This window comes from Sorex araneus, chromosome 2, assembly GCF_027595985.1.
Source record: "Sorex araneus isolate mSorAra2 chromosome 2, mSorAra2.pri, whole genome shotgun sequence".
NCBI lineage: Eukaryota > Metazoa > Chordata > Mammalia > Eulipotyphla > Soricidae > Sorex > Sorex araneus.
Genome location: NC_073303.1, coordinates 229,004,469 through 229,016,791, shown reverse-complemented (window position 1 = coordinate 229,016,791; position 12,323 = coordinate 229,004,469). Strand labels below are relative to the sequence as shown.

Genomic DNA, 12,323 nt, shown 5'->3' with positions numbered 1-12,323 from the left:
CAGGGTTTATCCCTGACTCTGTGCTAAGGGACTATTCCTGATGGGGTGCTGGGGAATCAGAGCCGGTTGGGTGCAGGCAAGGCAAGCACCCTACCTGCTGTATTCTCTGACTCTCAAATGAACTTTTTTTCATTTTGACTTTTGGGCCACACCTGGAAGTAAGTGCTCTAGGATCATTCCTGGCAGTGCTTGGGGGGATCACACGGTAAGAATCAAACTAGGCTTGGTTGTGTGCAAAGCAAGACCCTACCCCCTATACATCATGTTCCCTCTGCATCATGTTCCACTTTCCTCATTATTCCCATACTCACTACATTGGCTTTCTCAAACTTACGTCTCAAAACATGTAAGCTTAGTTTCAACTCAGAACCTTTGCTGTTTGCTTGGAATCACCCTTTCTCAACCCTATTTCTTACCTCCTTCAAGTCTGAACTGCAGTTTCATGAGACCATTCCTACCCATCCTATTTCCAATTTCAACAGTGCTTACACACACAGCTGTTCATTCTCTCCTGATCTATAGTATCTCTGCAGATCTCAAAAGTACTTATCCCCATATGGAGATCACATAACCTATACAAAATAGTTTATGATTATCAGTAAATGTTTTATTCGTCTTCCTATTTTATAACCTGTATGAGACTGCATAAAAAATTTGCAGGCAAAAAAGAATAAAGTGGGGCTGGAGCAATAGCACAGCGGGTAGGGCGTTTGCCTTGCATGAGGCCGACCCGGGTTGAGTCCCAGCATCCCATATGGTCCCCTGAGCACTGCCAGGGGTGATTCCTGAGTGCAGAGCCAGGAGTAACCCCTGTGCATCTCCAGGTGAGATCCAAAAAGCAAAAAGAAAAAAAAAACCAAAAAGGAATAAAGTTTCAAGAAGCCATGATCTAACAGTTTTGTCTTCATTACACACAATATAAATTGAGGATAGAATGCTTGTTTTACTTACTGCTTTACTGAACAGTACACAGCATGTAGTAGGTACTAATTTCTGTAAAAATGAATAAATAAAGCAAGAATGCCTAAAACAACTCCTTTTCCAGAAAGGAGTTAACCTAGTGTCCAGATAGTACAGTGGGTAGGGCCTTGTGCACAGCTGACCTGGGTTCAATTCCCGGCACCCATAAGGCCTCCCAAATCTGTCAGGAGTGACCCCGAGCAGAGCACCATGCCAGGTGTGCCTCCCCACTCCAATTTGTCTTATTTTAAAAACAAAGAATTTAGCAGAACTCAAGAACACTTTTTTCTAGAAGTGTTTTATCATTCTGCTAAATTGATCTTGCTTTTAGAGCACTGAACTATTTTTTTTTTTTTTTTAGTATTTTACCCTAAAAATCGGTTCCTCAGCTTTAGAGATAGCTCAATAGGCAAAAAGCACATAACTTGCACTCAGGAGGCTCAGGTTGGATTCCCAGCACATATGCTCCCCAAGAACCACCAGAAGAAATTCCCAAGCAGAGATAGAAGCATCCGACCACTTCTGGATTGCGGCCCCGGAACAAAATCCTTTCAAGACTTGCAGGTTTATACACCCCCTCCCCCCAAACCGGAAGTCATCAGCCAGCATTGTTCAGGGAACTCCTGGTACAGTGCTTGAAGTGTGTGTGTGGGGGGGAACATGCAAGCCCCAGGGATTGAACTTGGGCTTCCTGCAAACTAAGCATGTGTCCGTCCCATTGAGCTACCTTTTTAGCCAATGTCTAGTTTTGTTATGACCTGAAACAGGGCTAATATTCACTAACTTTCCCAGGTACCATGAAGAATGTTCTTCATTGTTTCTTCCAAAAGGAACAATAGGGGCTGGTGTGATAGCACAGTGGGTAGGGCGTTTGCCTTGCACGCAGCCGACCCAAGTTTGATTCCCAGCATCCCATATGGTCCCCTGAGCACCATCAGGAGTAATTCCTGAGTGTATGAGCCAGGAGTAACTCCTGTGCAATGCCGGGTGTGACCCAAAAAGCAAATAAATTAAAACAAAAGGAATGCAATAGCTCTATCAACATTTTTGATTTTTCACAGAATCATATATACAGTATGAATGTTAGTAGTGCTTGTGAGACAAGTGGTGTATGTTATTATATACCATCAGAACTGTTTTTTTTTTTCTTCTAGTCATTACTCCAGGTATTCATAAAAAAATAAGGTTTCCTTATTCTCTGATGACATCATAATTTTATCCAGTTAGGTTCACTGATTTGACCATACAGACTCAATTCTCAAAAGAGCTTGTGCAGTAATAAGGCACATATTGTAATACTAAAACTGTAATATCAATTAAATGACAGTTAAAAGACTCAGCATCCATAACAATGAGTGTTTTATCATTAATATTTATTGATGGGATGGATAAATACAGGTCGAGAAACATACTTGACAGCAAGATATCAAACTGATAGCCAGACTATAAAATGTATACAACATCCTTAAAAAAATTTTTTTTAATTTTTAATTTTTTTTTTTTTTTTACAAAGAGCCCTTACTGTAATGGTCACTTACATCCTATCATTCACATAACAGCAGTAGAGATCCCAGGGCTAGCTAGCATCCAGAACTGAGGTGCCCCAAGGCAGATAGAGGCAACAGCAGAATATGCTGAAAAAGGACTCTTAAGAGCAATACAAAGAAAACAGACAAAAATATCACCACAAAATTGTACCTGAGTGACATAAATTGAAAAAGTGTTTTACTACTTTTTTTTTTCTTTCTTTGCTCTTTGGTCTGATAAGAAAACGGACAGTTTAGCATGTGTAAATTAGGGTGGGGTCAAAAGGCCAGTTTCCAATCTAGAAACCTAGGGTAACACTAAGTTAGGCTGCTGCTTTCTTTTCTTCGGGCACTTAACCCAGCCAGTACTTCCATTTTGGAACCAATTTCCAATGTGATCAAACCACTAATCAGTTAAATCCTCAGCTTTCCACTGAAGAGTTCCTGATAATTTGATGGATATATACTTGTTCTGGCTTCAATTAGTATGCTGTCAAGCATCCCTCTCCATGCTTAATATGGCAAGAGAAAACCCAAAAGTCTTTCTTCTCTTTTCATTCAACCATTCAAGAATACACACTCATAAAGGGGAAGAGCAGACACTGCTTTTAGCACACATTCTTTTTCTTTCCCTTCCTTTTGTAATGACAAGTTCGTATTAAAAACTTTAGAAACATTAAAATGGAGAGGGTTCACTAAAAAATAATTCTGATCCAGACCATACTTTTCCAGGTAGGATTACAGTACCGTGTTTGTTTCAAACTCAAAATCCACAGAGGGACAAAGACAAAAATAAAACTTGACAGTGGTACAAGACGAACATTTCTTACATCATCAGTTAAAAACTGGGTATTAACAAGCAGCACACAAGAATCTGGGAGGTATCAAGTCAGTGAAAGCTTTGTGGAACAGCAGAGGGCTTAGAGCTCACTGTGATGGGGTTGCATAGGCTGTTAAATTCTCCCAAACCCAAGACAATATTTTTATTCCAATTTCAAGATCCTCTAGAATCTCTTCTTTCCTAGCACTGTATCAAAAGAGCTCAACAAATGTATTTTAAAAATCTGTTTCCGAAAGATGGGAAACAGATATATTTAATATCCAACCATTCTGAGAAAAGACCCTCCAAATTGCCTTTGTTCGGAGCAATGTATAAGGATACACATTTTCAGTAAGGGGAATTAAGTAGTAGAGGCTTAAAGAAATCCAACTGTTTCCATGATTTTATTCCTATGTCCTAATCCACTGCTGTTTGCTACTGGAGTTAAAATTTCTTTTCTATCAACACTGAAGTCAGTAATACAGAAGTATGAAAAAGGATATATTAAAACACTAAAAGTCATTAAAATAAAAAAAAAACAACTAAGGCAACTGAGTGTCTCAGATATGGAAACACTGATTCATTAGTGGGAAGACTAGACTAATTTCTACATATTTTTTAAACCCCATAAGGGTAACTGATACTTCAGAAAACCAATTTAGCTTTACATTAATGCTTTCGCTAGAGATCAGCTAACAGCAATACAATATCTAATATAAAAATCCCAAGAACAATCCACAGGTATTTATTTTAGCCACCATGGGATTCAAGCAACCTTCAGAAATGAGATTTATAGAACCTGAGGCTCCAGGCCTGCTTACCACGGATATCCTTGATAGTCTAGGTTAGAAAGGAAATGGGGCAGGGGCGTGGGCAAAAGGTTAAAAAGGGGAGAAGTCATAATATTCACTAAAGGAACATAGGTAAATCCCTTTTCTTATACTTTGAAGGTGTGATGGTAGAGGAAACAGAACTCTTTGAAACCTAAGTTTATGGAATTCAGACAAACACGTATGCTAGGTGGACAGGCACATGTTACTCCAAAGACAATGCAGCAGCTTCACACACATAAGAGGTTCAAGACATATACATCGATCTAAAAGCATATCCTGTAGTTATTTTAGTTATCGGGAGACAGTAACATAGAAAAGCAGCTAAATCACCTGTTATCAGTAATCATCTAATGCCAATGGTCAGATTATGTGACATAAAAGCCTTTTCTAGTTTACTCCAGACAAAGTACTCAAGAACAAATTATAGACTGCCATGGAGAGCAGGTATGAATCAAGAAGATATGTATGTCACTGTGGTGAGAAGGTATATATGATTAGAAAATATGACATTTGGTAAGAAAAACTGAGAGTTGGAAAAGACATTTTTATAATCAGTGATTGTCAATTACACAAAGATATAGATACAACCAAATAACCTTTTTTTGGAAGGTCAGGAAAGCAGATTTCATGAAATTAAATCTACACAAACACAAAGTTCAAATTTATAATAAACATACCACACATCTACCAATTACTTAGTACAATATAAAGAATATCAAAGACAAAGAAAAAAAATGTCACTTATAAAACTAGAGTGACATTCCAAGTCAAAAGTATTACTGGTTAGCAGAGAGCTCATTTTACGCAGCAATGGCAGGCACTCTAAACAGAAACATATTGCAGAGAAGGACACTTCACCTTCGTTGAGGTTTATTCTACAAATTCCTTTCTATATTAAGCTAGTGCAATGTCAGTTCCAATGCTCAGCTTTCTCTCTAAACTGTTCCTGGGAAGCAGCAACAAATGTGTAACTCTGGCTTCCCAATTGCTTCCAATGGAAAAAAAAAAACCCAATTTCATTAAAAATATTTGTGAAGGAGGCTGCATCACAAGAAACAAATTCAAATTGCTTTTCCGTTAGTTTTTTTTTTAATAGCAAAAAAGAGTCACAAACCAAAGATTATTATACCAAATTATCTGTGGCACACTGCCATTTTCAATCAACATGGCCTATAATTATAATTATTTCTAGCTCGTTCTTTCAAAGATTTTTCAATAGAAAATTTCACTCCTAAAATGTGGGATGATCAGGCCCCACATGAAGAGGATTCCAACTCATGTTTTTAAAAATTCTTAAAAATTTCCCAAGGAAGTTCTGTCTAGATGCTAAAACCAATGATGGAAAATTCAGATATAATAGTATCTATGGGCTGGCTTGCTCACCCTCATGGCATCAGTACTATTAAATCACAAGCTCCAATCTCTGAAATCGTATGTTGTAAATATGAGGATATAGCTGTTTCCTTTCAGATGTACAGATAAAGCAAATCTTACATTCATAATGTAATTTAAAATACATCTTAAAAATTCCAAATCACAATTTCATTGTTTTTTTTAGTATCCTTTAGCTCCATGGCTTCTCCCAGAACTATTCTCATATGGTCTCGGTTTTCACATATGGAGTCCCTGAGACTGCTCTCACTTGAACACTTTCCCAAAGCCCAACTTGAACAGACCTGATTCTATAGGGCTGAAGCTGGCCTTATCTCCAATCCCTCTTCCTCACCCCCCACCTTTGTCTGCATCCAAAGAAAAAAGTAGCTAAAAGGGAAGATTTATAATGGAGTCCAGGGTCAGGACATCAGCTACATTTGTCCAAACTAGAATTGAGGGCTACCATTTGATTACAACACAAAGGGGGAAATACTAGGTCAAATACATGCCTCTTCCTGCCTTTATGTTCTAAAACCATACCACATTCTCTCTAGTGAACTGTTGGGAAGTGAAGGTGGTGAGGGACAGGGAGGAAAAGATAAAACATGATTTTTAAACATATACACTTAAAAACACACATACCCACACATACACACTTAAAGGTCTCAACACTTCAAGTGGCCGGAGCCTATCTCAGAACTCATGACCAAAAGCCTACCCTCCCACCCCCCAAAACACCCCCCTCCAATCCCCCAGGAGTCATTGCTATGTAACTCATACACACAGCAAAATCCCTATCCCCTCCCCAATTATATATAAAAAAAACTCAACAGATAACTTACTTTCTTTAAATTATTTAAGTCTCTTAAAAGATTTTGACGTTTAAATACTTCCTCTCTTCTATATTAAAAACCAAAAGGATCCACAACTGTTTTTGATAAAACAAGCCCTCATATTTCAGTCCTGGCAAGAAGAGGGAAGCTATCAATTCTAATGAACTTATTAAGGAGGTGGAGAGGCCAATAGAGAAAGTATTGTTAATCCTTCACAGCTTCAACACTCAGCTCTCTAATACCAATAAAAACTATAACAAAATAGTTAAATTTCTGAGGCAGCAGATACAATAACCAAGGCCTTCTACCATCCTCCCACCTACTTCTCCCTATCAACTCATTCCCTAGTCCACGAAGGTGACACCAGCATATTTCAAAAGGGAAGTAACTTTTTTAGTTCACTCAGTAGTTTTTTTTTGTGTGTGTGGGGTTTCGTTTGTGGGCTGGAATTTTTTTTTTTTTTGGCTTTTGTTTTTTTTTTAAACCCTATGTTTTTTAAAGAAGTATTTTTTCTCTTCTTTTTCTTTCTTACTTAGGAAGTGGTGGGAGTGGTGGAGGAGGTTCTGATGGCAAAGGTGGTAGCCGGGGTTTATCTGTATTGCCAGATCTGGAAGACATTCCAGCAGCCCGTGGATTCAGATATTCACTGTAAGAATGAACAAATTCAAATGAAGGGGGCTGGGTGGGCTGGACACCCTGGGCACTGAGAAGGGAGTGAAGCATATTCACGGTATCTTGGTAGTCTATAGTTTGGGTTGTGTTGTGACCATTGGCCCCAGCAGGGCCTTTATCCAGTTTCATATGAGGAACTCGAGTTTTACAGCTGGACTGTGAAAATGGAAGGCCACTTGTATCTGAGCTATGCCCAGGCAACTGGGCCATTGTAGGAAGAGGAAAGGAGAAATTTATAGAAGAGGATTTAGTACTCTTGGCAATCTTGGCTGGATGATCAAATGCTGCCCCTCCAGTCTCTTCAGGAGGACCCCTTTTACGAGTAGAACCGGAAGATGTGAAAGAACTGGACAAGCTATAGGTTTTGTGTGCTAAGGTACTTGTCTGGCTACTATGTTTTGGATCACCTGGACGTTTGTTCCCAGTACCGGCTGGCAGCTGTGAGTGAGAGTGCTTGTGTGAGTGGTGATTATGATGATGGTGATGGTTAGAGAGATGAGTCTTGTGCTTTTCTTTGTGTTCTCGGCTCTTTGTGACACTGTCATCTACAGAATTGTGCTTGTCAGCTGCGGTATGGACTTTAATACGCATTTTTATCTCCTCTGGTTTTGAAGAGACAGTTTTTTCTCCACTCGTCACTGGGATTCTCATTTTGAGAGCTGTTTTATCAGCCTTTTCGAGAAAAGATCGCTCAGGGTTTTCTGAGCCTTCTATGGGCATTTTCAGAATGACAGAAGAATGACTATCATGGTGAGACAGGAGACTCTGGGCAGCATATGCATATTGTGACTTCACATTGGCCTCCATGTTCTCCAGTTGTCTCTTCTGGGCAGCCAACTCCTCTGCATGCTTTGCACGGTATTCTTTTAATGATACTTTAGCTGATGGCACACTTTTACTATTTTGCTTTTGGGAAACAAACGCATTTGAACCATCCTGTTGTAAGGAATGATCAACACTTCCTACAAGTGCTAAATTCTCACTAGTCCGATGACCTTGAGCAGATTCTAGTTTAAACGGAGGTTGGGAGGATAGCCAGCGCTCACTCTGCAACATCTCTACATTGCTTAAGTTGCCAGATGACTCTTCAGTGGCTGGAAGAGAAGGCACTGCACTTGTGGTAGAAGTTGACATGCTCATTAAACCTGCAATAGTTGTGTCTGAAGAGCTCTGGGAAATCATACTGAGAATTGTCTGTTCTGAGGTGTTTTCATCTGTCCCTCGGTCATCTGGTTTTGTTTTCCTGGCAGCCTGGCATGCCTAGAATGAAGCAAACAATTATCTCTAAACTTCAGATAATTTACAAAATGGAATAAAAAAAAAACACTGAAATTATATCATTTTTGGACATATTATAAAGCTATTCTAAAATAACGTCTTATAATTAACACTGGCCTTTAAAAAACATCTATTTCTGGGGCTGGAGCGATAGCACAGTGGGTAGGGTGTTTGCCTTGCATGCAGCCGACCTGGGTTCGATTCCCAGCATCCCATATGGTCCTCCTAAGCACTGCCAGAGCTGGGAATAACCCCTGTGCATCGCTGGGTGTGACCCAAAAAAGCAAGAAAAAAAAAACCAAAAAAGCAAGAAAAAACAAACAAACTACTTCTTAATATTTTTTTCTGTCACACCTGGTAGTGCTCAGGGAACAGAATCCAGGTCCCCAGCATGCGAAGCATGTACTCAGCCCTTTGAGCTATCTCCAGCTTCAATATTCAAAGACTATAAAACCTCAATCAAGTCACACAAATTTTATTTTAAAGAAAGACCTGAATTCCCATGTTTACTGCAGCATCATCTGCAACACCTAAGAAAATGAAGTGATCTAAGAGTCCAACAACAGATGAATTTAAAAGTTTATGAGAGCTGGATAGAAAGTTCAACAGGTTGAGTGTATGCTTTGCATGTAGGAGACCTGGATTCAATCGTAGACATTGTATGTTCCCCTAAGCACTGCCAGGAAAGACTCCTGAGCACAGAACCAAAGGTAGCCCCTGAACAAAAATAATATAACACAAAAGCAAAACATACTCTAACCTTCAAAAAGAAAGAGGATGGGGGCTGGAGCAATAGCACAGCGGGTAGGGCGTTTGCCTTGCACGCGGCCGACCCGGGTTCGATTCCCAGCATCCCATATGGTCCCCTGAGCACCGCCAGGAGTAATTCCTGAGTGCATGAGCCAGGAGTAACCCCTGTGCATCGCCGGGTGTGACCCAAAAAGAAAAAAAAAAAAAAAAAAAGAAAGAGGATGATTCTGAGAAGATGGAAGAGTAGGAAGTACTATTAATCTGTTTCTAATACCTCCACAAGAAATGCATTGCATCTGATATAACTCTGCATTCTATGTGCAGCTTCCAGGGTAAAACTTGGACAGTAAATTAGGGTTAATTTCAGCTCTGAGCACTGTAGCACCTGCCCACTGACCCCAACCTCAGTCACATAGCAAGCAGCTTTGCAATTATACCGATAGTAGTCTGTCCACAGCTTATTGGGAGCCAGAATGAGCAAAAAAAAAAAAAAAGCACTCTATCCTCCAAATGTCAGCTATCTACGCTGACAGCTGACTGCTGTCTCTAATCATAGAGGTACTACAAAAGAGGCAGATGGATAGTCTACTCAACTATCTCCCTTGTTTTAAGACGATCCCCTCTGGCTGAGTGACTTTCAGGAAAACTCAAAAGCTAGTATTCTTTCTTTCCTGTAGATGGTGCTTTATTCCATTTCAGGAGTCAGACATTACAGAGTAAGAAGTCAGACATTACAGAGTAAGACATTCCTTTTTGGGATTTTATGAGCCACAGCTGGCAGAACTCATGCATCCCTTCCATGAGGTGATGGGGAAAGCACTTTAGAGTAACAAAGTAGGGGTGGGGAACCTTTTTCTGCCAAGAGCCATCTGGATTACTTGTAACCATCATTCACAAGCCATGAGCAGCTGACATGGAATATAATGTGTCTCTCCTGGCCAAGTCCTGTCACTTACTAGGGCCAGACCCATGACTTTGAAGGCCTTTATATATAAGCCACAAGCTGGATGTTCCCCATCTGATATACAGGAGAAATCACAAAAATTAGGAAGTACAGGAAAAACTCAGAAAAGAGGAAGCCCTAAGTTTTCACCTCAAGCTAATCCTTATTACAGAAACACCCTACAAAACTATGTCCCTCAAAAATAAAAACATTAACATCCCCTATCCAAAAAATCCCAGCAAACCTGGGGAGGAGAGTGGAGGCTCTAATTTCCAGAGTTACTACATTACTCAAATATTTAGTGTAAACACACACAGGGGGAAAAAAAGTAAATAAATAAATCAATCAATAAAGAACAGAGACTGTCCCTGACAAAGAACTGACAGATCTAGATCTACTGGACAAAGACTTAACTCCCTTAAAGAATTCAAAGAAAATCTTTTTTTTCCCCCTTTTTGGTTCACACTCGCTCATGCACAGGGGTTACTCCTGGCTCTGCACTCAGGAATTACTCCTGGCGGTGCTCATCATGTGGGATGATGAGAATCGAATCCGGGTCCACTGCGTGCAAGGCCCTACCCGCTGTACTATTGCTCCAGCCCCCGGAATTTTTTTTTTTTTTAAGTTATATGCTCATGGCTTTGCTTTATACCTTGATATTAAAGCTGGTTTTTCATCCTGGTATTTTAAAAGCTGCTTTGAGTTTTTTTTTTCTTTCTTTTCTCTCTCTTTTTTTTTAAATGTAAACTAACCTCCTGCATGACAGAGGTTAAAATTTTGTCTGCACTTGAGTTCACTTGAGTTTACATTTGAAATGTGCATGTTTATTTATACAGATTTCAATAAAGCTATTCAAGGCCTTAAAAATAAATAAATAAAGTTATATGTTCATAAAATGTTAAGAAAGCTGTATGTAGGGGCTGGGTTTAATCCCCAGTACCTCATTGGAGTATGTGGAGCCCTGCCAGGAACAATTCCTAAGCACAGAGCCAGGAGTAAGCCCTGAGCACCAGGTGTGTTCCAAAACACAACTAAAGGCAAAATAATTTGAATGGACATTCTAGATAGGAATGGCAATGCGCACAAAAGATACCTATCACGAGTAATGGTTAGGGCAATGTAAATTAAAACTACAATGAGATACCACCTTATACACACTAGTCTGGTTACTATTTTTTTTTAAGTGTTGGTGGGGTTGGTGGGGACACAAAGAAAACATAATTCTTGTGCATTACTGGTAAGAATGTAGAATTGTACAACTACTGTGAAAAATACTGTGGAAGTTCTTCAACAAATTAAAAATGGATCCGAAACTAGATCCATCATCTCCTTCTGGGTATATACCCCAAAGAATCAATAGCAGGGTCTCAAAGAAATATTTATGTACCAATGTTCATGAAAATATTATTCACACTAGTGACAATGTAAAAACTAACTGTAGCTTGATGGATGAATATAAGCCAAATGTAGAATATACAAATAATAACATTCAGCCTTTGAAAGGTACAAAATTCTAAGGTCGAAGAGACAATACCACAGATAAGGCACTTGTCTTGCATGCAGCTGACCCCAGTCTGATCCCTGGGACCACAATATAGGCAATATGGGGAAACCTTGAGGACACTGTGCTAAGTGAAATGAGTCAGTCACAAAGAGACAAAGTAATCCCATCTGTTTGAGGTTCTCAGAAGAGTATCTCCCCCCTCCCCATTTTGGGCCACACCCAGCAATGCACAGGGGTTATTCCTGGCTCATGCCCTCAGGAAATTACTCCTGGTGGTGCTCAGGGGACCATATGGGATGCTGGGAATCGAACCCAGGTCAGCTGCATGCTAGGCAAATGTGCTATTGCTCCAGCCCAGAAGAGTCAGTACTTTTTTTTTTTTTTTTTTTTTTTTTTTTTGCTTTTTGGGTCACACCCAGCTATGCACAGGGGCTACTCCTGGCTCACTCAGGAATTATTCCCTAGCAGTGTTCAGGGAACCATATGGGATGCTGGGAATCAAACCTGGGTCGGCCTCGTGGAAGACAAACGCCCTACCTGCTGTGCTATCGCTCCAGCCCCAAGAGTCAGTATTTTTAAGACACAGAATATAATACTGACCTGAGGGCAGGAGGTCCAAATATTATTCAGTGGATATACTCTTTTAAGATGAAAGGAGGATGAACAGTAATGATAACCACAATAATGAATTTACTACTGTAACTAACTCTACGCTAGAAAATCATTCAGAGCTCAAGGCCAGAGTAATAGTACAGATGGTAGAGCATTTGTCCTCATGTGGCTGACCTAGGTCTGATCCCCCAGCACTACATATGGTTTTCCCAAGCCAT

General features: G+C 39.8%; 1 protein-coding gene across 1 annotated transcript in view; it reads right to left on the bottom strand.

Moving 5' to 3' along the window:
- Positions 1-6,274: 6,274 nt before the first annotated feature.
- CCNT1 (cyclin T1) overlaps positions 6,275-12,323 on the bottom strand; it is a 28,492-nt gene continuing 22,443 nt past the window's right edge. The window contains exon 9 of the mRNA XM_004616708.2: positions 6,275-8,278. Coding sequence (XP_004616765.1) covers positions 6,875-8,278 — 1,404 coding nt within the window. The 3' untranslated portion in view covers positions 6,275-6,874. The remainder of the gene's footprint in view (positions 8,279-12,323) is intronic.